The sequence below is a fragment of the Schistocerca nitens genome, chromosome 6 (genome assembly GCF_023898315.1).
Source record: "Schistocerca nitens isolate TAMUIC-IGC-003100 chromosome 6, iqSchNite1.1, whole genome shotgun sequence".
NCBI classification, from domain to species: domain Eukaryota; kingdom Metazoa; phylum Arthropoda; class Insecta; order Orthoptera; family Acrididae; genus Schistocerca; species Schistocerca nitens.
Window position 1 is genome coordinate 315,414,135 of NC_064619.1, and position 27,732 is coordinate 315,441,866.

At 42.6% G+C, this 27,732-nt stretch overlaps 1 protein-coding gene across 1 annotated transcript in view; it reads left to right on the top strand.

The window, feature by feature from the left end:
- LOC126262652 (integrin alpha-PS3-like) overlaps nucleotides 1–27,732 on the top strand; it is a 440,796-nt gene that overhangs the window by 326,662 nt on the left and 86,402 nt on the right. Inside the window, exons 23-24 of the mRNA XM_049959421.1 lie at nucleotides 4,960–5,095; nucleotides 12,867–12,918. Of these exons, the coding sequence (XP_049815378.1) occupies nucleotides 4,960–5,095; nucleotides 12,867–12,918 (188 nt within the window). The remainder of the gene's footprint in view (nucleotides 1–4,959; nucleotides 5,096–12,866; nucleotides 12,919–27,732) is intronic.

Consider the following 27,732-nt stretch of genomic DNA (forward strand, 5'->3'; position numbering starts at 1 on the left):
GTGTCCCGACATGTCAGGCCAATAGATGTTCAATGTGGCGGCCATCATTTGCTGCACACAATTGCAATCTCTGGCGTAATGAATGTAGTACACGCCGCAGTACATCTGGTGTAATGTCGCCGCAGGCTGCCACAATACGTTGTTTCATATCCTCTGGGGTTGTAGGCACATCACGGTACACATTCTCCTTTAACGTACCCCACAGAAAGAAGTCCAGAGGTGTAAGATCAGGAGAACGGGCTGGCCCTGCAGATGCTGCTCGCCGACCGTGGCCCGTGTTTGTTACAACACGCAACTGAACGTCGGAGGTTTCAAGCGTCAACTTTACGTTACAATATCTCCGGATGTAATTAACATTTTACAATGCAACAAACGGCACTGATTACGTATTTGTTTATATGTTCAGATGTGCTAACAAAACTAACGTGGTTCCATTTAAAAAACGTAGGTTTGTGTTAAAAAACGTACTTCCGTGCATTTTTGTATGGTTTGTATTAAACAATTACACTAGCCCCTCTCCTCACGTTCGGTCTGTGGAATCGGTTCGTCAGTATTTGATGTGGTTTACGAAATATATCCAGCGGTAACGTTAGGTGACTCACCCTGTATATGAGGTGACGAAAATTACTGAGCCGAGTGACGGGGCGTCGGACTCGGAAATTACAGACTTTGAGGAGCCGAATGGTGCAATGACAGTCAGACGTCGACGTATGTGAAATTTGTGTACATACCTACTTTTACCCTTTTCACCTCATACATTTACGTAAAATTTTCTAATGATGGAATATAATAACCACTACTTAATTTCAAGGAGTGTCTATCTTTTCCTGCCTCCTTCATATGAGTTGAATGGGTATCACTATATTATATCGAGGGTTAAGAACGGAGACCACGTATCTGACAAAAGACAAATTTTACAGGGGAGCTAAAAATACACCTTTTTAGTAAATATTTTGATTGCTTCGATTTTTTTTTTATTTAGAGCATAATCATTTATTACTCTCAGGTTGTGCATTGTCTTTTTTGCATCATTTTGTTATAACATATATTTCTTTAACTTGCAAGTTTTTTTTTGAGCCAGGACTTTTTCTGACATCTGTCAGATACGAGGTCTCATTTCTTAACCCTCGATTTTTTTTTTATTATTATGAATTTGGCCAGCTATGGACCGCATACAACTTAAGACTTATGGTGTTTCTTTTTATTCCGTTCTTCCCAGTACTTCTTCATTTTCTCGCCAACTGCTCGTCTCTGCTCATCTGTCCACACTCTCTTGGGTCGAGGTTTTGGCGCATCTTCTTCATAGTTTGCGTTTTCTATAAGTAGCCTAAAGTTATTCCTGTCACGTATTATTTCTTCTGTAACACCTATTTTGTTGGCGTCTTTCTTTACTGCTTTTATCCATCCTACAGTGTTTTTCAGCTTACTAACGTAATTAAAAATTTTCTTTGTAATCCGTGTTTCTTCCATTCTTTTTAAATGTCCATAAAATTTTAGCCGTCTCTTCCTCATTGTATCTGTGATCTTTTCTGTATTTTTGTATAGGTCTTCATTTCTCCTTTTAATCCACCTGTTTTCCTTGTTTTTCTCAGGACCTAGAATTTTTCTTAATATTTTTCTCTCTCTTTTTTCTAGTTCTCTTAATTCGCCTTTCTTATTCCATGTTAGGCACTCTGATCCATATGTTGCTTGTGTCCTAATAACTGAATTATAATGTTTAATCTTTGCTTGTAAGGATATTGATTTCTTATTGTAGTAGTTTTGTGTTAATTTATATGCAAATTCCAACTTTTTTATTCTTTCTTTATTTATTTTAACCCTCGATATATGAAAAACTTTTTTAATATTATTTTTCAAATTTTACAAAATAATAATATTTTATTCTGTCACTAAATTAAATAAGTACAAGACAATGGGTTGCTATAGTTCTGTATTTAAAAGAGTGTACATAAGAATTACTGAAGAACTGCATTTGAAATTGTCCTCATTAACGATGAGAAATGGTGCAACTTTAATGAAGAGCTGTACACAATTGGGTGGGCCAATAAATTCACTTTTGGTTTCATCGAATGCAGAATTTATCCCTCCATATCTTTTTTATGAACGACATTATTGATAGGTGGGTTAGTTTCAACGATATTACCAAAAAACAGATGTTAAAACGAAAATTTTTCATGAAAATGTAAAATTGGTCCAATTTTTAAGAGCACTAGAATGAAAACGGGTGGTCCAAAAAAAAAATGCGGATGTCTCATTCAATGCAGAATTTCATGCCCTACAATTTTTAATTCCACAGTGTTTTCGATGTTGTGAGTCATTTACGAGATATAATCACAAAACCGAAAAAATACCCCTTTTTCTGGTACATTTTTGCCCCCACCACTTTCCCACAACTCCGCCGAGGGGGAAAACATAGGATAATCATATTGGGACACAAACGAATCCATTAAAACAATAAAACCTTTTTATGCTTTTGAATCCTAATTCTACTGGACTATAATTCATGCGACTGTTCTTGGGAGTCCGGCCGGGGTGGCCGAGCGGTTCTAGGCGCTTCAGTCTGGAACCGCGCGACCGCTACGGTCGCAGGTTCGAATCCTGCCTCGGGCATGGATGTGTGTGATGCCCTTAGGTTAGTTAGGTTTAAGTAGTTCTAAGTTCTAGGGGACTGATGACCTCATAAGTTAAGTCCCATAGTGCTCAGAGCCATTTGAACCATTTTTTTGTTCTTGGGAGGCGCTGTTTATATTCTTAGCACATTTTTGTGCACTTCTCTTGTGAGCTACCCTAGTGAAGACTCCGTCGGCGCATGCACGGTATACCAGACTGTCACTGCGCATGCGTTGTTTGAACGCATGAGCTCCTTCAGCAGCTGTGTGCCCTGCTCCCAGCACCTTCCGTAGTGAAATCTCGCCTCACCGACAGCCTCCACACGGTTAAATAGCAGAACGGCGCCAGCTACGCAGAGAACGATGTTTCTAGTATGATGGGATGCCGTGCGGTCTCTAATTGGAAACAGCATCGTTCAGTGCGTTTTACAGTGTGAAGGTGATCGATCAGATACCGATGAGGCGAGATTGTATCACAGAGGGCGCGCGGAAGCCTGTGACAGAAGCGCAATCGCTCAAGCGCCGTACAAGCAGTGACAACTCAATATCCCACGCATGCGCCAGCAGGATCTTAAAATGTGGAAGCTCAGTACACTTTCGCCAGTGTACATCTAAAGATGGCTAGAAGACTCTGAGCCGACTTATCGTGGCAGCATGTTACTATACCATATGGCAGTGCGCCCGACTTTTCACTGAATAAGTATGTACTTCTTCATATGCTTCATTATTTATTAGGTTAGCAATTAGTTTCTTATTTATCACCCTGTCAGAATGTCAGACAACGGTGATTATTCAGCAGTGTAGATACTACTTTAATTTATATCTTATTTGCTATTATAAATACCCTCTTTTATTGTAAATTATCGGTTTATGTTCACTTGCTGGGGCAGCAAAAGCAACCGCTTGACAAGTTTCTTATGAGGTGTGATTGGAAAGTCTTAAGAATGGGTACGCTACTGCTTGGTTTAGCGGGCAGGTACACGGAGGGTGGGGAGTGAGTCATTGCCTTGTCCTTGAACTCCCTCTGACAGGAAACTGCGTTTCCTTTATTCAGTTTGTTGTGGCAGCTGGCTGAGTGTGGGTCTCTTACGGCTCGTTACCGGATTCTGTCTGCGTGAAAATGGACATAAAATGGAGCAACGTGTTCGTGTGAAATTTTGTTTTAAAACCGGTAAATCAGCTTCTGAGAATTACGAACTATTAAAAACAGCTTCTGGAGATAATTGTATGAGCCAGTCAAACGTTTTTGCCTGATTCAACAGATTTAAAAATGGCCACGAATCAAGTGAAGAACCACGATCCGGCAGTCCTTCCACCTCAAAAAACGAACGAAAATGTTGTGAAAGTTCGCTAATTAGGGAGATGGCTGATGAATTTAATTTAAGTTTCAATGCAGTTCAGTCAATTTTTACTGAAGATCTGAATATGCTTCGAGTGTCCGCAAAATGCATTCCAGAAGTGTTGTCAAGTGACCAGAGACAACACCGGCTTGAAGTGTGCCAAGAAGTGATTAATCAGAATAAAAATGACGCAGATTTGTTAAATAGGGCAACTACAAGTGACGAATCGTGGGTATGTGGATATGATCCTGAAACGGAAGTACAGTCTTCACAGTGGAAAACTCCAGGTTCACCACGACCGAAAAAAGTACGGCAAAGTCAGTCGAAGGTGAAGACAATGTTGGTGATTTTTTTCGATTCTACCGGTATTGTGCATCATGAATTTATCCCTGGAGGACAGACATTTAACCAGGAATACTACAAATGTGTCCTTGAGCGTTTGCCCGAAAAGGTGCGGAAGAAAAGGCCTGCATTGAGGAAAGACAGGAGTTGGGTGCTACACCGTGACAAGGCTCCGGCTCATCGTGCCTTCTCCATCGTTGAATTTTTGACGAAATTCAAAATTCCTGTTCTTCCACAACCGCCATATTCCCCTGATTTGCCCCCTGCGGACTTCTATCTGTTTCCTAAACTGAAATTTTTCTGAAAGGGAAGCGATTTGACTCGATTGAAGACATCCAGGCAGATACGGAGAGCGTCCTTAACACAATTCAGGAAAAAAAAATTTTCAGGAATGTTTCCAAAAGTAAAAACACCGTTGCAGTCGGTGTGTTCAGTCAGAAGGGGACTATTTTAAAGAAGATGCATCACAGTAGCATGTAACTACCACCATTGTACAATTACAAGCCCATTCTTAAATCTTTCCAAGCACACCTCATATGTGTCTTTCACAAATGAATCTAGAGCTGTAGAATGTGAATGTAAAACCTATTACACAAACTTACACCTAATGTGTGTAGTGCAGAACAACAACAAGACGTTTACAGAATGTATCACGTACCATGTTTCAGGTCCAGCGAAACAAATACGACGACTACCATTCTGAGCCCCAACATCCAGAGGGCGGCACTGGCTCCTTGGGTGTGGATCGTTTTGGTGGTGGTCGCCCTGCTCATCTATGCTGCTATAGTGGCCGTCCTTTATAAGGTATTTACTTTAAAGCAAGCTCATGACTCTGTTGAGAATGTGGTATCATACAGTTGTTGATATCTCGAAAGAAAGGGGGTGGTAATGTCTAATGTTGCTGGAGGTAATTGGTAATATCCCATTAGTTAGCCCACATCTTACCGTTTTACGTTTTCTTGAGTATTAGTTTAGCCTCCCCCCACCACCATCACCACCTCCCTCCCCTGTGCAACAGTCATATTCTCTGACTGTACCTTCTCTCTGGCCAGTCAGTAGGATGGTTTCCATGTTGTCGACCTGGTTTTTTCTCTAGGGCATTGCTTATTTAAACTATTTTTACATCTTTCCCAAGCCTTTTCCGCTAACATATGTTCGACACCAAGGACTGGCACAGATCTACATACATTTTCCAAATTTTTAAGTAAGGCCTGTACAAGGAGGGACGTCCATCGTAGCGCTCGTTCTATACAGGGTGTTACAAAAAGTTACGGCCAAACTTTCAGAAACATTCCTCACACACAAAGAAAGAAAATATGTTATGTGGACATGTGTCCGGAAACGCTTACTTTCCATGTTAGAGCTCATTTTATTACTTCTCTTCAAATCACATTAATCGTGGAATGGAAACACACAGTAACAGAACGTACCAGCGTGACTACAAACACTTTGTTACAGCAAATGTTAAAAATATCCTACGTTAGCGAGGATACATGCATCCACCCTCCGTCGCATGGAATCCCTGATGCGCTGATGCAGCCCTGGAGAATGGCGTATTGTATCACAGCCGTCCACAATACGAGCACGAAGAGTCTCTACATTTGGTACCGGGGTTGTGTAGAGAAGAGCTTTCAAATGCCCCCATAAATGAAAGTCAAGAGGGTTGAGGTCAGGAGAGCGTGGAGGCCAAGGGATTGAGGGATTGGTCCGCCTCTACCAATCCATCGGTCACCGAATCTGTTGTTGAGAAGTGTACGAACACTTCGACTGAAATGTGCAGGAGCTCCATCGTGCATGAACCACATGTTGTGTCGTACTTGTAAAGCACATGTTCTAGCAGCACAGGTAGAGTATCCCGTATGAAATCATGATAACGTGCTCCATTGAGCGTAGGTGGAAGAAGATGGGCCCCAATCAAGACATCACCAACAATGCCTGGCCAAACGTTCACAGAAAATCTGTGTTGATGACGTGATTGCACAATTGCGTGCGGATTCTCGTCAGCCCACACATGTTGATTGTGAAGATTTACAATTTGATCACGTTGGAATGAAGCCTCATCCGTAAAGAGAACATTTGCACTGAAATGAGGATTGACACATTGTTGGATGAACCATTCGCAGAAGTGTACCCGTGGAGGCCAATCAGCTGCTGATAGTGCCTGCACACGCCGTACATGGTACGGAAACAACTGGTTCTCCCGTAGCACTCTCCATACAGTGACGTGGTCAACGTTACCTTGTACAGCAGCAACTTCTCTGACGCTGAAATTAGGGTTATCGTCAACTGCACGAAGAATTGCCTCGTCCATCGCAGGTGTCCTCGTCGTTCTAAGTCTTCCCCAGTCGCGAGTCATAGGCTGGAATGTTCCGTGCTCCCTAAGACGGCGATCAATTGCTTCGAACGTCTTTCTGTCGGGACACCTTCGTTCTGGAAATCTGTCTCGATACAAACGTACCGCGCCACGATTATTGCCCCGTGCTAATCCATACATCAAATGGGCATCTGCCAACTCCGCATTTGTAAACATTGCATTGACTGCAAAACCACGTTCGTGATGAACACTAACCTGTTGTTGCTACGTACTGATGTGCTTGATGCTAGTACTGTAGAGCAATGAGTTGCATGTCAACACAAGCACCGAAGTCAACATTACCTTCCTTCAATTGGGCCAACTGGCGGTGAATCGAGGAAGTACAGTACATACTGACGAAACTAAAATGAGCTCTAACATGGAAATTAAGCGTTTCCGGACACATGTCCACATAACATCTTTTCTTTATTTGTGTGTGAGGAATGTTTCCTGAAAGTTCGGCTGTACCTTTTTGTAACACCCTGTATACTGTGCAATTCTGTCTGAAGCACCTCTTATGTGAGTATTCGAATTAGGCGCCAAAAATCTAACACGGGAGCCAGTCTGTTGTAGAGGGGTCGATAAGTACCTAAACAGTCGCAGCTCCCTAAAAATGTAGGGAACGCAATGTTCATGCCAGCGCTACTAACTCCTGCTGCGTACCTTGGAATATGTGCCTGTCGAATTTGGAGCACACGGACTTCGAGGAATGGTTACTACTTCAGGCAGCCATTGCTGTGACGGGGTGGCATCCATGGGGAGAAGACCTAACTGGAATGTGTGACGCCATGGTGGATGATCTGCAATGAACAGGATCAAATTTTTACACAAGGCCCCAGCAGTCTCATTGTGCGGAATGGCACAACCCAAAGGCTTTCCCTTGCCTGGCCATGTCATGGGAGGACAATCAACTCTCGATATTTTGTCCATTTTAATATCCAGAAAAGTCTTAGACCAGCTGCTTCAGTATTGCAGTGGGAGAGGAAACCTCGTGTTGCGAGTCCTGGAAAGGCGTCGCTTCGAAGGCTGAAAGAAAGCATCCATAGCGGTTTTGTTTGTTTCTGAACGGTATACGATAGCAATCCGGGAACATGCAAATATCAGTATTAAGGAGGAGAAAGATGGAAGATTAGGGTTTGTCGTTTAATCAACAACGGGCTTCTTTAAAGTTAAAACTGGGAGAAGAATGGACATCTGCTCTCAAAATAGTGGACGATAAATTCAGATGTAAGAAAGGTTGCGCCTTGATTGCTCACTCATTACAGCTTCGCTCCTCTACCTACGTTTAAGTTCGATCAGTAGTGGCTAGTGACTGGTACAATTTATTAAGCATATCCATTAGGTTGTTGTAGAACTCTTGAGTGTTTATTCAATATAAACACAGAAAACTTCAACCAGCTACTTTTTTCAAATGTTTCGAATCTTCTCAAGCTCATTTTCAGATGATGCAGAGGAAGTTAAATGACTATTTCATAGCGTAATGGTGGGAGCTGTCTCTGCGACAATGTAACATGCTTTAAAATATCATCATTAATATTGTTTACAGGGCGATTTGTACCCAAGAATAAATTCTGTGCTTTCTGTGACAGTTTTGGCGGATTTGTTATTAGTATTCATGTATCAGCTTCCATTGTGATTGACAGTTGGTAACACATCGCTCACTTTTCACTGGCAACTTATATAAATATCGATGGTTACGAAACATAGCCAGCATAGCCAGCATGTAGCATGTACGATACAGCAGGTGCTTTTTACAAAGAACTTCATACGAAGGAGTAATGTACTTTACTAAGAGACAATATACAGTCGATGCATGGGCGAATGCTTAAATCGAAACTAACAGTAACTTGAATGCCCAAAAATGAAATAAAAGAAAGTTATAATATTTGCGAAAAATTGTAACTGTTTCTGTGTACATGAAAAAAAGCAACAAGAACAGAACTTCAAATGAACTGTTGTCTTGTTTTGTATTCTTACTTTAATATGGTCTGCAATATTAGTGAAACCATATAATCTTTATTGCAACTAAAGTTAATGTAATATGTTATGAATTTTTATGGACTAGTTTATCTGTAACTGCAGGATTGTGAAAGACATAAAGAAACGTACATTATAATGTCAGTTGCCTCCAGTAATGGGTCCAAACCTGCTGTAGTAGGTACACTAACCCATACAACAAAATTGAACCAACCCACCTTGCTTGTAGGTGAAAAATCATTACAAAGTTGCTTTTCTTTCCGAAATTAAGCTGGTTTTAGTGTTGCCTTGTATGGTAAGCAATTCAGAGATGAAGAGAAGCTTCTGGAATGTGTGTGTGGGAGGGGGGGGGGTGGCTACGAGAGTGCCGAAAATTAAATGGGTGATGGGTGGACCAGTTAACTAATGAGGAGGTACTGAATCGAACTGAGGAGACAAAAATGGCACAACCTAAGGAACTGATAGGCTCAGAGAAAGCATCGTAAGACATCAAGAAATCGGCCATTTGGTAATAGAGGGAAGTGTGGGGAGGAAAAATTGTAGGGTGAGATCAAAGGTAGACTAAAGCTTCATATGGATGTTATTCGCACATTAAGAGGATTTTCCCAGTTAGTTCAGCACTTAGAACTACAGCAAAACAGGCTTCGGACTGAGTACCACAACATTATCAATAACAACAACAAAAATATCTGCTGCGAGAAATGAAATCAGTTACCAATATAAATTTCCCATGGAGTGTGAAGAAAATAAACCGTGTAAACAATGATTTATTGTCTGTGTTAATCCTGAACGTTGAATCGGAAGAGTCGTGCAGAGGCGACTGCGTCCACTGAAAATAGAATCAAAAGCCAATAAATTTGGCGTTTGTGCTGCTCTTTATAAATGGTGATATGAACCACTTCACCCATCGTCCGTTTCTCTTCTGTTGTGTTTAAGTACATGGGTGGTTCGGTGCTTCATCGTGGCAGATCGACGTATGAACGATGAAACTCCATGTCTAGCAGCTATCGACTAACAGAAAGAATGTGTGGAAGACGATGTTGTGACAGTGGAGGTGATACTCTCACAACAGTTAACTTGACAATACAGTTAACACACACTTTCATAGGTCTCCTACGTGTATTCAGTAATGTCCAACGGAGGGACAATTCGAACTTAAATACCAAGAGAAGGCTCTCGAAGGTAGGAGGCAAAATGAATCGGTATGAAAGAAGGTGCGTAGAAAACATGACTCAGAGTAGTTGATGCCCTGTGGTATAAGACGGGCAGTCAAATGAAAACCGAACTCCCGCCACAGTTGGACAATGAAATAGTTCCGTTCAAAAGTAATCAATGCACGCATTAAAACATTTATCCTACTTGGAGACGAGACAATCAATTCCTGTTTCGCAGAACGCGGTGGGCTGCTTTGACGGTTCTACAATCGCATCCACTCTTGCACTTCCTTGTCTGACTGAAACCGACGTCTACACACGTCATTCGACAGGCCGGCGAAAATGTAAGATCCACGCGTTGAAAGATCCGGGCTGTACGGGGGATGTTGCAGCGCTTCCCAACCTAATCTCTCAAACGTAGCCTTCTCTCGATTGGCAGTGTTAAGGACGGGCGTTATCGTCCGACAGCGTTCCTGAGCGTTTTGGCTCTATGGTGCGTCGCAGTTTCTGCAAAATGTCTTCATAGCGCTTCAAAATTGTCTCCGTACCGCAGCGGACTGATTGTGGGTCCACGCTCAAGGAACTCAACGAGCAGGGGCCTCTGCAGTCGAAGAAAGAGGTCATCGTAACCTTACCGGAACTGAGGTGAACAGCTTTGGATTTCTTTTGTTGGAGAGATGTGCAATATTTGCACTGTTCGTTTTGCCGTTTGCTCTCGGACTGTTGGAATCCTGTATATCAAAACCACCCTGTTGCACTAAAACGCCCGTCCGCACACTGCCAATCGGACGAAAGCTACGATTCAGCGATTTGGTTGGGAAACACTCCACCATCCTCCATACATCCCGGATCTTTTACCTTGTGATTTTACATCTCTGGCGACATGAAGAAAGACATGCGCGGACATCGGTTTCAGTTGGACGAGGAAGTGCAAGAGTGGGGTGCGGTAGAGACCCGTCAGCGGCCGATTGCGTTCCATGAAACAGAAATTGATCGTCTCGTCTCCCAGTGGGATAAATGTCTTAACGCATGTGGTGATTACTTTTGAATGGACCCATTCCATGGTCACGTTGTGGCGAGTGTTGGGTTTTCGTTTGACTAGCCCTTTAACGTAGTGCTTTCTTTGAGCGTGCAAAGTGCTTACTATATTGGCAAGCAAATCTAACTGCTCTTTGATTCATCGTCAGTAGAAAATTTTAAAGCTGAATCTGAATTTTTCTTTGTTTACTTGTATGATGGACACAGCTGATCTCGCGTTGTTGATGGTCACGTGTGAAGTTACAGAGTAAATCTGCAAAACAAGAGCCCACAGACAGGTGGAATATGTTTTTCACCAGTGCAGTTGAAATAATTTCGCAGTGATCGCGGAACTGAAGTTACACAATAAATCTGCAAAACAATGTAGGTAACGAAATTTTTGCAGCAGTTGGGTTGTTAGCATAACAAGCATAACTTGGACAGGTCTTTACAAGAAATGTATATGTTCCTTTTCACGGGGCCAGATATCAAAAGAGTGTTATTATAAAATGTTTAACAGGTCAGAAACCAAAATACTGTAACGAGTTTTTAACAAATGCCAGAAGATAATCATACAGACTAAAACTAGCAGCACATCTTAATCACATTTATACAGGAGCTGATTGTGTGGCTGCGTAAGTACGAGGGTTGCCCAAAATGTAACACACCGCATGTTTTCTTCACCAATTTTTATTGAACATAGTGAGAATTACACACACGAAAGAATGGTGCTCTATCTACACACCCTATTTTTCCACATAATCGCCATTCCTTTCTATGTCCTCCCTCCAGCGCGAAACAAGGGTGTGTATACCCTGTCATTACCACTTCACGAATGGCATCCTTTAATGGTCCAAACAAGTGGAAGTCCGAGGGGGCTAGGTCAGGGATGTGGGATGGATGGGATAACTTGTCCAACCCAGTTTTGCGATGTGTTCAGCAGTCCTCAGATTGGGGCCGAGAGTTATCGTGTTGAAACAAAACATCTCCTGGGTTCCTGTGGCGCCGAAGTCGCCTGAAGGGCGTCTTGAATTTTGTTGATGTGTTTACATATGCTTCTGAATTAATGGTACCGCCTCTTGGCGTCACATCAATGAGAATCACACCTTCACAGTCCCAGAACATGGCGATCATGACCTTACCGGCGGAAGCAGTTGCTTTGAATTTTTTCTCCTGTGGGGAGTGGGAATGGCGCAATTCCACCGACCGATGAACCCGGGTTTCATCACCTGTCACAATCCGGGACAAGAAAGCCTCTCCCTCAGCTTCAAAACGTTGCAACAAATCAAGACAAATGTTTTTCCTGTGCGAATTGTGATCCACCGTTAGACAGCGCGGGACCCATCTCGCACACACTCCTGAATATCCAAGAGTGTGGATAATTGCATCCACACTTCCTTTACTGATTGACAGATGCAGCGCCAACAGCCAAGTCGCAATGCCTCCGTCTTCGCGAATGACAACATCCGCTCACTGCAACATATCAGGTGTGACAGCCGTGGATGGTTTCCCCGACCGCTGCAAATCGTGGAGCTCGCCGAACCGCCTTCTGATGACCCCACCCTCCTTGCACAGCGACTAAGTGTACTTCGTCGACAGCAGATACTCCACAGACGTTGCACAAGCGTTCGTGAATATTCCTCATGGTTTCTTTCTCCGCAGCGAGAAATTCAATGACGGCACTTTGCTTGTAACGTACCTCACCCACAGACGCCATTTTGAAACTGTCCTGCAGCTACGCTATCTGTCGGAAGTGACGGAAACTTGGCGCACTTTCTCAGGAGACTTTATAGTAACGCATACGTAACGTTTCGCATTCGTAGCATTGTTTTCGGCTGAGGAAAAAATGTGGTGCGTTACTTTGTGGGCAATCGTCGTACGTCTTTCATTAATGATTTCATTTAGCGATTTTCGATGCAGGTACGTGTTGATCTTCAAGATACAGTCTTTCCACGCCTACTACGAAATTTAGAAATCCATTTAACAGGGATTATGATTCTTCTTCTTTTTTATGTATGTATTATATCTCACGTATTTCTTGATATTAATATAGTGGTTTGTTATGTGGTTGCAGATGGGATTCTTCAAGCGAAAGAAACCCACAGCAAGGAGACCAGAAGCAGAGGGTAAGTAGATGGGTTATTTATCTATGAAAAGTAACTGATCAATCGAAAGTTGTGTTCAGTTTTGTACGAAGCATATGACTTGATTATTCAGCACAATGTCTTTAGATTTTAAAGTAAATACAGCACTTACATGATTAATACACTAGTACGTGTGAAAACAGAAAGCAAGGCAGAGAGATGGAAGATTCGAATACGACGTTCCGTTGATAAAGAGAACACTATGGAGGAAGCAGTTGCTCGAATTGGACAAGGATGGGCCAGCGAGTTGTTGTGGCCTTGTGCCCTGGGACGCTGACTGAACACCAACAAATCCAACATACAACTCGTACTAATCACTGTCGTCTATGCGCAACCTTATATTAGGTTGGTGCGTAAGTTCGTAGCGTTTTTGTTTTGCGTTTTGGTATTTCTCTTCCTATAGGAGTATTTATCGATTGTCGCTTTTTATTTGTAGTTCACTGTTGCTATTTGAGTTTACATATTGTCATTTTATCATCTGGAGATAGTGAACGGACCTGCGGATGCTAGAAAATGGAATGCCAAGTGGAGAAATCGTAACATTTCCGACATAATTCTTCTGTCTGAGTTCAGTAGGTGGTTGACTGCAGCAGAGGTAGCCAGAAATATTTTCGGCGTGTATGGAGATAATTCCATGTGACAGAGCACGGCAAGAAAACGATTTTCTCGTTTTGAGGATTGTTTCGACGTTAGTGACTCTCCACATTCAGGAAGACCTTCGGTGTTTGATGAAGAGCGTTTAATTCACAACGACCTTTGTGTGTGTACTATACAGGGTGTTACAAAAAGGTACGGCCAAACTTTCAGGAAACAATCCTCACACACAAAGAAAGAAAATATGTTATGTGGACATGTGTCCGAAAACGCTTACTTTCCATGTTAGAGCTCATTTTATTACTTCTCTTCAAATCACATTAATCATGGAATGGAAACACACAGCAACAGAACGTACCAGCGTGACTTCAAATAATTTGTTACAGGAAATGTTAAAAATGTCCTACGTTAGCGAGGATACATGCATCCACCCTCCGTCGCATGGAATCCCTGATGCGCTGATACAGCCCTGGAGAATGGCGTATTGTATCACAGCCGTCCACAATACGAGCGCGAAGAGTCTCTACATTTGGTACCGGGGTTGCGTAGAGAAGAGCTTTCAAATGCCCCCATAAATGAAAGTCAAGAGGGTTGAGGTCAGGAGAGCGTGGAGGCCAAGGGATTGAGGGATTGGTCCGCCTCTACCAATCCATCGGTCACCGAATCTGTTGTTGAGAAGTGTACGAACACTTCGACTGAAATGTGCAGGAGCTCCATCGTGCATGAACCACATGTTGTGTCGTACTTGTAAAGCACATGTTCTAGCAGCACAGGTAGAGTATCCCGTATAAAATCATGATAACGTGCTCCATTGAGCGTAGGTGGAAGAAGATGGGGCCCAATCAAGACATCACCAACAATGCCTGGCCAAACGTTCACAGAAAATCTGTGTTGATGACGTGATTGCACAATTGCGTGCGGATTCTCGTCAGCCCACACATGTTGATTGTGAAAATGTACAATTTGATCACGTTGGAATGAAGCCTTATCCGTAAAGAGAACATTTGCACTGAAATGAGGATTGACACATTGTTGGATGAACCATTCGCAGAAGTGTACCCGTGGAGGCCAATCAGCTGCTGATAGTGCCTGCACACGCTGTACATGGTACGGAAACAACTGGTTCTCCCGTAGCACTCTCCATACAGTGACGTGGTCAACGTTACCTTGTACAGCAGCAACTTCTCTGACGCTGACATTAGGGTTATCGTCAACTGCACGAAGAATTGCCTCGTCCATCGCAGGTGTCCTCGTCGTTCTAGGTCTTCCCCAGTCGCGAGTCATAGGCTGGAATGTTCCGTGCTCCCTAAGACGCCGATCAATTGCTTCGAACGTCTTTCTGTCGGGACACCTTCGTTCTGGTAATCTGTCTCGATACAAACGTACCGCGCCACGGCTATTGCCCCGTGCTAATCCATACATCAAATGGGCATCTGCCAACTCCGCGTTTGTAAACATTGCACTGACTGCAAAACCACGTTCGTGATGAACACTAACCTGATGATGCTACGTACTGATGTGCTTGATGCTAGTACTGTAGAGCAATGAGTCGCATGTCAACACAATCACCGAAGTCAACATTCCTTCAATTGGGCCAACTGGCGGTGAATCGAGGAAGTACAGTACATACCGACGAAACTAAAATGAGCTCTAACATGGAAATTAAGCGTTTCCGGACACATGTCCTCATAACATCTTTTCTTTATTTGTGTGTGAGGAATGTTTCCTGAAAGTTCGGCTGTACCTTTTTGTAACACCCCGTATAACTGGAAAAATTGATGAACAGTGATCATTCTAACATCGTGCGATATTTACATGCAGTGGAGAAGCTTGAAAAATCAGGTATATGGGTACCGTATGCTCTAAGCCAAAATCACAAAAATCGGCAGGTGACAATATGTGCATTTCTGCTTGCTCGTCACCCGTGGGTGGTGAACAACACCGACCGCCCCTATCCTGTATCGTTGCTGGTGACGAGAATCGGAGTCTTTCTGCTAACATAAAAGGAAAACAGAGGAATGATTGAGTCCAAACAAAGCAGCATCTCCCCGTACAAAGATCAACGTGCATCAACAAAAGATGCATCTGGTGGAACGGCGACGGTGTGATGTACTACGAATTGCTTCCTCGAGGTGTAACCATCACTGTTGACATTTATTGTCAGCAACTGAGACGTCTTGCAGAATCAAACCAAGAATAAAGACCGGGAAGACTGCGTGAAGTGACGCTACTCTACCATAACGCCCGCCCGCATTCTGCTACACTAAAAAAGAGACACTATACAATAGTTGGGTTGGGAAATCATTTCGCACACACCTTGGTCACCCGATCTTGCACCTTCAGATTTTCACCTTTTCTGTTCTCTATCGAACAAATAAGTCACAGCTGCAAAATACTAACGCGAATTCTTTACAGACGAATGGAAAAACTGGTAGAAGTCGATCTCGGGGAAGATGAATTTGGATTCCGTAGAAATGTTGGAACACGTGAGGCAATTCTGACCTTACGTCGTATGTTAGAAGAAAGATTAAGGAAAGGCAAACCTACGTATCTAGCATTTGTAGACTTAGAGACAGTTTTTGACAATGTTGACTGGATTACTCTCTTTCAAATTCTGAAGGTGACAGGGGTAAAATACAGGGATCGAAAGGCTATTTACAATTTGTACAGAAACCAGATGGCAGTTATAAGAGTCGAGGGACGTGAAAGGGAAGCAGTGATTGGAAAGGGAGTGAGACAGGGTTGTAGCGTCTCCCCGATGTTATTCAGTCTGTATATTGAGCAAGCAGTAAAGGAAACAAAAGAAAAATTCGGAGTAGATATTCAATCAAATCCATGGAGAAGAAATAAAAACTTTGAGGTTCGCTGATGACATTGTAATTCTGTCAGAGACAGCAAAGGACTTGGAAGAGCAGTTGAACGGAATGGACAGTGTCTTGGAAGGAGGATGTAAGATGAATATCAACAAAGACAAAACGAGCATCATGGAATGAAGTCGAATTAAGTCGTTTGATGCTGAGGGAATTAGATTAGGAAATGAGACACTTAAAGTAGTAAAGGAGTTTTGCTATTTGGGGAGCAAAATAACTAATGATCGTCGAAGTAGAGAAGATATAAAATGTAGACTGGCAATGGCAAGGGAAACGTTTCTGAAGAAGAGAAATTTGTGAACATCGAGTATAGATTTAAGTGTCAGGAAGTCGTTTCTGAAAGTATTTGTATGGAGTGTAGCCATGTATGGAAGTGAAACATGGACGATAAATAGTTTGGACAAGAAGAGAATAGAAGCTTTCGAAATGTGGTGCTATAGAAGAATGCTGAAGGTTAGATGGGTAGATCACATAACTAATGAGGAGGTGTTGAATAGGATTGGGGAGAAGAGAAGACTGTGGCACAACTTGACTAGAAGAAGGGATCGGTTGGTAGGACATGTTCTGAGGCATCAATGGATCACCAGTTTAGTATTGGAGGGCAGTGTGGAGGATAAAAATCGTAGAGGGAGACCAAGAGACGAATACACTAAGCAGATTCAGAAGGATGTCGGTTGCAGTAAGTACCGGAAGATGAAGAAGTTTGCACAGGATAGAGTAGCATGGAGAGGTGCATCAAACCAGTCTCAGGACTGAAGATCACAACAACAACAACAACATCGAACAATCTTCAAGGAATTTCATTTCTGTAGGAAAATGGGCTCCGCCACGTAGCTCAATGGATTCTACAGTCATTTCTACAGTCGCGGAATCGGAAAGCTACCCCAGCGTTGGCAGACTGTTACAAATAGTGAAGGAGAATATATTATTGATGAGCAAAGTCTCTATTACGTGTATCTGTTGCGGAAATACGCGACGAACTTATACACCAATCCAGTACTAAACACAGTGGATTCAGGCTTCGCTAATTAACGCGATATGTCGCACGAATAAAGAAAATATTTCTGATTAGGTGACAAAACTGACTGTAGAAATCCCAGCGAAACATTGTTATAAAGCTCTGATTTATACTATGGAAATATCGCTACTTATTATGAAGGGGGGGGAAAAGGGAAGGAGCAGAAAGGTTCATGCATCGCGCCTGTCAGTATCTGGAGAGATAGGGGTATCCAAACAACGCTATCGACTCTTGAAATGTATCGCTCTCTATAAGTATCAGGATGTTACCAGAAAACGTTGTAAAAATTCCCACACGTACTCAAAAATTCTGGTAAGTTATTAACAACAGAACGCCATTTCCTGCATCATAGTTTTCACGCAGAGACATAGTCTGCAGCTGCAATACGTTCGAAGGAGTGAAACGGTCCAACAGTTGTTCTTCATTCATAAATTCAGTTTAGAACATTATCGATTTTCGAATTATAAATTAAGTCTTCAGATATCACCTGATCATTCATGTCTATTATAATGTCAATTGAAACGTAAAATATTTTACAGCAGTCTGTGTCTATAACCATCAGAGAGATCGGCCCTTCACTGATAGATGAACTTTTTTTTCACGCAATGTTGCTTCGACTGTCTTAATAGCGTGATACTGTTTCCCCTCTCTTCCTATGTGTTACTACGTTCTTGGTCTCGCCGGCCGGGATGGCCGAGCGGTTCTAGGCGCTTCAGTCTGGAACCGCGCGACCGCTACGGTCGCAGGTTCGAATCCTACCTCGGGCATGGATGTGTGTGATGTCCTTAGGTTAGTTAGGTTTAAGTAGTTCTAAGTTCCAGGGGACTGATGACCTCAGAAGTTAAGTCCCATAGTGAGGGGACTGATGATCTCAGAAGTTAGGTCCCATAGTGCTCAGAGCCATTTGAACCATTTCTTGGTCTCTACATATTTACTACATCCAACATCTTCCGTAATCTGTTCGACATATTCTTGTCTTTATTTGTCCTTTCAGTTTTTCCTCTCCACAATCACTTTGTGTGTTAGATCAACTGTTACTTGATACCGAGAAAAATATTTCTCCCTTTTTGAATCGAAGTTTCTTGTATTTCTTTTCTGACCTATTGTTTCCATTATCTCTTCCGCTGGTAGTTCATCTGACCAGTTTTAACAACTTTATACGGCACCGCATTTCCAACGCTTTCAGTTTCTTATTTTCCGTATGTTACATGTTTGAGTTCAGTAATTCGATACAAAGCAATATTCTTGATGAACACTTCCAGGAACTTCTTCAACTCCATATCAGTTTTTTATACCAGTAGACCCCCTTTGTTAATCTATCGATAAGATTTGTTCACTTGAATGTACCTATTTGTGGTATATTTCTTGCTTTGGTCATCTTGTGTAATCTTGCATTCCAGGTACCGAACATGAATTCTTGCATTCGTTCAACAACTTTGTATCTCCAATATTGATAGTAAGCACCTAAATATTCCCCAAGAACACTCTACGAGGCTACCTTAGCTGACTTTATCCTGATGCCACGTACCGTGCTACGTATGCTTTTCATTCCGTGCAGCGTGTTTTCTCTTCTTTATGAGGTAGGATACGATGTCCTCCAACCTCTCCATTGCTATCTGTTCCTCCTGAGTTCTTACTGCTCCTCTGGAGCTGGTGTCGCAAGAAACCTGATTCATACGACCAAGCGACCCGTTTCCAATGATCCACAGTCCTAATCTCGATGGTCACGAATCCACTGCGATCGCAAATGACGATTCCGTTGGGTCAACATGGAAATACATAGAGTTCGTCTGCTACGGAGCCCCGCGAACAACAATGTACGCCGAACCGTGTGCTCCTAATACTTGCGCCTGCATAAGCATTGAATTCTGTCGCCAGGTCTGCCACTGACTGCTGCCTGTCCTCCTTCACAGAACGGGCAAGCCCTCGAACTCCACGATCTGGAATGAGGCGTCGACGTTGCCTTCTCATGACTTCAACTTCTAGTGCTCTCGACTGTAGCATGCGAACAGCTTCATTGTTTCTTATCTGCTCGATCCGCGCCTTAACACTCTGCCCCTTATCAAAGTCGTTTACGTCAGTGGATTTGTGGCCTGTATGTTGATAGGATGATTATCCTCTTGCATTATCCGCTTGCATACAGAGTGGTTATAATTATACTTTCCCTACTGTAGCCAGTGTAGACGGAAAACTATTTACCGTATGGGTACCCAGCTTTATACGGTTGATGCTCAGACTGCGTTACGGGATTTGCGTTGTTAGTAGTGTTAGCGTCATGAAATTCCGTTAGGTACGGCGACGTAGGACTGAAACACAGGCATCAGTGTGTATTACAGCTGCAGACAGTCAACATGGGTCTGTTACATTAGTGTTACTTAAACATCAGAAATTTTTAGGTAGTATTATTAAAACTTATGTAATACTAGGCAGGTATTGAAAATGTAGGGAGGCAGCAGATGGTGTTTCAAACGCTGTCATACATTAGAGTTACTTAAACATCAGAAATTTTTAGGTAGTATTATTAATTATTATGTAATACTAGGCAGGTATTGAAAATGTGAAGTAAATTGTTAATAGTGTTTTAAATTATTAGGTAGTATTATTAAAAATGCTGTAAGATCAATACAATTGTTGGGAGGCAGCACATGGTGTTTCAAACGCTGTCATACATTAGTGATATTTAAACATCAGAAATTTTTAGGTAGTATTATTAAAAATTATGTAAAGTTTGAGGCGGGTATTGAAAATGTGAAGTTAATTGTTAATAGTGTTTTAAATTTTTTGGTAGTATTATTAAAAATTATGTAATGCTTGAGGCAGGTATTGAAAATGTGAAGTTAATTGTTAATAGTGTTTTATTGTTTAAAGCACAATGATATAAGACATGTAGATATACATTACAAAAGTTTATTTAAAAAAAGTAAGGCATTAGAATTCTTGTCCGTTGTTTAAAATTCAAGGTATGCAAATTTTGTTTTATAAAAAGTAAGGTATATAGATTCTTCTCCTTTAATCCGTTAGTGGCAATTACACGTAACATTAGGGTTGCCATCCGTCCCGATATATCGGGACTGTCAGCGTCATGGACCTTCTTGTCCCGACAACACCAAATTTTGTTCCGGTTTTGTAAAATACTGTTATGAGCTTGGCCCAAGAACTGAAGTAGCGCCATCTGTTAGTGCAACACGTAAAAGCAGGCTCAATTAATTTTATTCATGTCAGCAAGTTCAAGCTGAGTATCCTGGACCGAAGATGCAAGCATCTTCTAAATCTAGCGCCATCATTCGAGATACAGTAGAGCGTCGATTATCCGAAGTAATTGGGGGACATGGGTGTTCTGAAAACTGGTTTGTTCGGATAATCGAACTGTACATGTTTTTTTTTATATCCGTAATTGTCGACTTCCCCACCTTGTACTCATTGGATAAAGTGGTTGCAGATTCACCTTCTTCTAACCTTTTAATAATCTCGTACTTGTCCTTCATAGAAAGGACAACACGTTTACGTTTAAGCATTTTGTACCGTCAAGTTCACTTCTTCACGCAGCAGCACACAAGTGGTCGTAACAGAACAGAAGGTGACTGTTTGCACCGTGAGAAGCTCTTCTTGGGGGCGCGCAATCCTTCAAACTGCGCGGAGTGCCACGCCTCGACTCTAAGCTGGCGCAGCTGTTGCTGTGAACAGCATTGATACTGCCACTACTTCTACTGACAGTGCCAAGCCGACAGAGATTGTTGAAACACAGCGACTCGCGACTTGGCCTGTCAGCAGCGCCTTGTGAAGGCCCCATTAGAAGCAATGTTCCGCCAGCGGTGGCCCAGTGCGGCGACTACTGTGGGAAACTTGGTTTGGGAGTGAGGGGGATGATGGACGGTAGGGTGGGAGAGTACTGTAATACCAGACTTCTCCAGTAGAACGGGGCTGGAACTACAAGCAGCGCCACGCGAAAGAACCGGACGGTTCCCATTTGAATAGCGATCTGATAAAACGATTCTTTCTAAACGTATGTCAACAACGAGTGCAAGTTCGTAACGTTTGAAGCATTTCCTACGGGGTATCCTCCCCCCATGATCCATGGACCTTGTCGTTGGTCGGGAGGCTTGTGTGCCTTAGCGATACACATGGCCGTACCGTAGGTGCAGCCACAACGGAGGGGTATCTGTTGAGAGGCCATATAAACGTGTGATTGCTGAAGAGGGGCAGCAGCCTTTTCAATAGTTGCAGGGGCAACAGTCTGGATGATTGACTAATCGGGCCTTGTAACATTAACCAAAACGGCCTTGCTGTGCTGATACTGCGAACGGCTGAAAGCAAGGGGAAACTACAGCCGTCATTTTTCCTGAGGACATGCAGGTTTACTGTATGGTTAGAGAGAGTTTCAGAGAGAGCATTAGAGAACGATTGACAAGAACAGGGGAACGAAATACAATAGTAGAAAAATGGGTATCTTTGAGAAATGAAATACTGAAGGCAGGAGAGGATCAAGTAGGTAAAAAGACGAGGGATAGTATAAATCCTTGGGTAACAGAAGAGATATTGAATTTAATTGACGAAAGTAGAAAATATAAAAATGAAGCAGGGATGGCTAGACGACAAATGTTAAGGATATAGAGGCATATCTCACTATGGGTAAGACAGATAGTGCCTACAGGAAAATTAAAGAGATCTTTGTCGAAAAGAGAACCACCTGTATGAATATCAAGAGCTCAGATGGAAACCCAGTTCTAAGCAAAGAAGGGAAAGCAGAAAAGTGGAAGGAGTATTCAGAGGGTCTATACAAGAGCGATGTACTTAAGGGCAATGTTATGGAAATGGAAGAGAGTGCAGATGAAGATGAGATGGGAGATATGATACTGTGTGAATAATTTGACCGAGCACTGAAAGAACTAAGTCGAAACAACGTCCCGGGAGTAGACAACATTTCATTAGAACTTCTGATAGCCTTGAGAGAGCCAGCCATGACAAAACTCTACGTCCTGGTGAGCAAGATGTATGAGACAGGCGAAATACCAACAGTTTTAAGAAGAATATAGTAATACCGATCCCAAAGAAAGCAGGTGTTGAAGGTGTGAAAATTACCGAACTATCAGTTTAATTAGTCATGGCTGCAAAATACTAACACTAATTCTTTACAGACGAATGGAAAAACTGGTAGAAGCCGGCCTCGGGGGAGATCAGTTTGGATTCCATAGAAATGTTGGAACACGCGAGGCAATACTGACCCTACGACTTGTCTTAGAAGATAGATTAAGGAAAGGCAAACCTACGTTTCTAGAATTTGTAGACAAACAGAAAACTTTTGACAATGTTGACTGGAATCTCTTTCAAATTCAGCAAGTTGCAAGGGTAAAACATAGCCAGCGAACGGCAATTTGTACAGAAACCAGATGGCAGTGATAAGAATCGAGGGCCATGAAAGGGAAGCAATGGTTGAGAAGGGAGTGAGACAGGTGTAGCCTTTCCTTGCTGTATTCAATCTGTATATTGAGCAAGCAGTAAGGGAAACAAAAGAAAAATTTGTAGTAGAAATTAAAATCCATGGAGAAGAAATAAAAGCTTTGAGGTTTGCTGACGACAGTGTAATTCTGTCTGAGACAGCAAAGGACCTAGAGGAGCAGCTGAACGGAATGGACAGTGTCTTCAAAGGAGGAAATAAGATGAACATCAACAAAAGCAAAACGAGGATAATGGAATGTAGTCGAATTAAATTAGGTGATGCTGAGGGAATTAGATTAGGATATGGGACATTTAAAGTACTAGATGAGATTTGCTATTTGGGGAGTAAAATAACTGATGATGGTCGAAATAGAGAGGATATAAAATATAGATTGGCTATGGCAAGGAAGCCGTTTGTGAAGAAGAGAAATTTGTTAACACCGAGTACAGATTTAAGTGTTAGGAAGTCTTTTCTGGGAGTATTTGTATGGAGAGTAGCCATGTATGGAAGTAAAACATGGACTATAAATAGTTTAGACAAGAAGAAAATAGAAGCTTTTGAAATGTGATGCTACAAGAAGATGCTGATGATTAGATGGGCATATCACATAACTAATGAGGAGGTACTAAATGGTTCAAATGGCTCTGAGCACTATGGGACTCAACTGCTGTGGTCATAAGTCCCCTAGAACTTAGAACTACTTAAACCTAACTAACCTAAGGACAGCACACAACACCCAGCCATCACGAGGCAGAGAAAATCCCTGACCCCGCCGGGAATCGAACCCGGGAACCCGGGCGTGGGAAGCGAGAACGCTACCGCACGACCACGAGATGCGGGCTGAGGAGGTACTGAACAGAATTGGGGAGAAGAGAAATTTGTAGCATAACTTGACTAGAAGAAGCGATGGGTTGGTAGGACACATTCTGAGGCATCAAGGGATCACCAATTTAGTAAAAATCGCATAGGAAGACTAAGAGATAAATACAGAAAGCAGATACAGAAGGATGTAGGTTGAACTAGTTCCTCGCAGATGAAGGCCACAACAACTACTACGGGTATATAGGGCGTGAAGTGTATAGTAACATGTACCTCTATGACTAAAGTGTTATTGTCGACTGTTTATCGTCTGATAAACTTATCATAGCTTACGAAAATGCCTAAGGATGATTATATAATAGAGAGGTCTTTTGTCAGGAAAGGACGTACGCATCAGGAAGAGGTCTGCGAGATTTGTAGCTGTTTCTTCTCAGTAACGCACGGAGGTAAGGTAGATGTGACATCACGTATCGACAAAGAATCATCTACGAGGGCAGTTCAATAAGTAATGCAACACATTTTTTACTCGGCCAATTTTGGTTGAAAAAACTGGAAATTTCTTGTGGAATATTTTCAAACATTCCCGCTTCGTCTCGTATAGTTTCATTGACTTCCGACAGGTGGCAGCGCTGTACCGAGCTGTTAAAATGGCGTCTGTAACGGATGTGCGTTGCAAACAATGGGCAGTGATCGAGTTTCTTTTGGCGGAAAACCAGGGCATCTCAGATATTCATAGGCGCTTGCAGAATGTCTACGGTGATCTGGCAGTGGACAAAAGCACGGTGAGTCGTTGGGCAAAGCGTGTGTCATCATCGCTGCAAGGTCAAGCAAGACTGTCTGATCCCCCGCATGCGGGCCGGCCGTGCACAGCTGTGACTCCTGCAATGGCGGAGCGTGCGAACACACTCGTTCGAGATGATCGACGGATCACCATCAAACAACTCAGTGCTCAACTTGACATCTCTGTTGGTAGTGCTGTCACAATTGTTCACCAGTTGGGATATTCAAAGGTTTGTTCCCGCTGGGTCCCTCATTGTCTAACCGAACACCATAAAGAGCAAAGGAGAACCATCTGTGCGGAATTGCTTGCTCGTCATGTGGCTGAGGGTGACAATTTCTTGTCAAAGATTGTTACAGGCGATGAAACATGGGTTCATCACTTCGAACCTGAAACAAAACGGCAATCAATGGAGTGGCGCCACACCCACTCCCCTACCAAGAAAAAGTTTAAAGCCATACCCTCAGCCGGTAAAGTCATGGTTACAGTCTTCTGGGACGCTGAAGGGGTTATTGTGTTCGATGTCCTTCCCCATGGTCAAACGATCAACTCTGAAGTGTATTGTGCTACTCTTCAGAAGTTGAAGAAACGACTTCAGCGTGTTCGTAGGCACAAAAATCAGAACGAACTTCTCCTTCTTCATGACAACGCAAGACCTCACACAAGTCTTCGCACCCGAGAGGAGCTCACAAAACTTCAGTGGACTGTTCTTCCTCATGCACCCTACAGCCCCGATCTCGCACCGTCGGATTTCCATATGTTTGGCCCAATGAAGGACGCAATCCGTGGGACGCACTACGCGGATGATGAAGAAGTTATTGATGCAGTACGACGTTGGCTCCGACATCGACCAGTGGAATGGTACCGTGCAGGCATACAGGCCCTCATTTCAAGGTGGCGTAAGGCCGTAGCATTGAATGGAGATTACGTTGAAAAATAGTGTTGTGTAGCTAAAAGATTGGGGAATAACCTGGTGTATTTCAATGCTGAATAAAACAACCCCTGTTTCAGAAAAAAAATGTGTTGCATTACTTATTGAACTGCCCTCGTATATTCATGTTTAAAGAAGAAACTCAGGAACAAGTGCTCCATGCAGCTGCAGAACTAACAACAGTTTATAAAGGTGTTAAGCGTCAACAATCCTTAAGTTCTCTTGACTGTACTGTAAAACTGAATGCCGCAGGGTGTCCTAACTCCTAAGTCGCCGCAAAGCAGTCTACCGCCGGAACCAGAGCTACAGTGGTTGTGAAAGATATTCTCGCACCACACTCCGCGTCCGAATGCATAAAGCAATTCCAAGAAGTTTCATTTTACGGCATAGGCACCGACACACGAACAACAAGGCTCAAAAGATGTTTCCTTTAATTTGAAACGTCCCCTTAGAAAAATTAATGAATTACTGTGCTGATAAACCCCTTACGTTATTTGATTTTTAAACAGCTGAGCAGAACTGAACGTACTCAGACACTTCGTTCTTTACTTATTCTGATCAACAATAAACTGACACACAAGGGACGTCGAACAGATGTGCAGAACTATAGACCTATATCTCTAACGTCAATCAGTTGTAGAATTTTGGAACACGTATTATGTTTGAGTATAATGACTTTTCTGGAGACTAGAAATCTACTCTGTAGGAATCAGCATGGGTTTCGAAAAAGACGGTCGTGTGAAACCCAGCTCGCGTTATTCGTCCACGAGACTCAGAGGACCATAGACACGGGTTCCCAGGTAGATGCCGTGTTTCTTGACTTCCGCAAGGCGTTCGATACAGTTCCCAACAGTCGTTTAATGAACAAAGTAAGAGCATATGGACTATCAGACCAATGTGTGATTGGATTGAAGAGTTCCTAGATAACAGAACGCAGCATGTCATTCTCAAGGGAGAGAAGTCGAGAGAAGTCGTCTGAAGTAAGAGTGATTTCAGGTGTGCCGCAGGGGAGTGTCGTAGGACCGTTGCCATTCACATTATACATAAATGACCTTGTGGATGACATCGGAAGTTCACTGAGGCTTTTTGCAGACGATGCTGTGTTATATGGAGAGGTTGTAACAATGGAAAATTGTACTGAAATGCAGGAGGATCTGCAGCGAATTGACGCATGGTGCAGGGAATGGCAATTGAATCTCAATGTAGACAAGTGTAATGTGCTGCGAATACATAGAGAGATAGATCCCTTATCATTTAACTACAAAATAGCAGTTCAGCAACTGGAAGCAGTTCATTCCATAAATTATCTGGGAGTACACATTAGGAGTGATTTAAAATTGAATGATCATATAAAGTTGATCGTTGGTAAAGCAGATGCCAGACTGAGATTCATTGGAAGAATCCTAAGGAAATGCAATCCGAAAACAAAGGAAGTAGGTTACAGTACGCTTGTTCGCCCACTGCTTGAATACTGCTCAGCAGTGTGGGATCCGTACGAGATAGAGTTGATAGAAGAGCTAGAGAAGATCCAACGGAGAGCAGCGCGCTTCGTTACAGGATCATTTAGTAATCGCGAAAGCGTTGCGCAGATGATAGATAAACTCCAGTGGAAGACTCTGCAAGAGAGACGCTCAGTAGCTCGGTACGGGCTTTTGTTGAAGTTTCGAGAATATACCTTCACCGAAGAGTCAAGCAGTATATTGCTCCCTCCTACCTATATCTCGCGAAGAGACCATGAGGATAAAATCAATGAGATTAGAGCCCACACAGAAGCATACCGACAATCCTTCTTTCCACAAACAATACGAGACTGGAACAGAAGGGAGAACCGATAGAGGTACTCAAGGTACCCTCCGCCACACACCGTCAGGTGGCTTGCGGAGTATGGATGTAGATGTAGATAATATTTTTAGCTCAACGCAATCTGACTTTCAATAATCCCTACAAAAGAATGGCCCTGACTAACAATAACCTATACCTTTCATGAATCACTTACCTCACAAAAATCTTCGTTACTCGAACTACTGCAAAACAGCGAGAGCCAATACTGACAGCTAAATAAAAGATTCGAACTACTGAAGGCACTAACTACTGATAGGCATACTAAGCAAATGAAAGACTTTGATAGAGAACAAACAATGTATTTACCTTAAGGTTGTTCAAAAGTCATATAAAAACAAAGATGATGTGACTTACCGAACGAAAGCGCTGGCAGGTCGATAGACACACAAACAAACACAAACGCACACACAAAATTCAAGCTTTCGCCTCATCAGGAAAGAGGGAAGGAGAGGGAAAGACGAAAGGATGTGGGTTTTAAGGGAGAGGGTAAGGAGTCATTCCAATCCC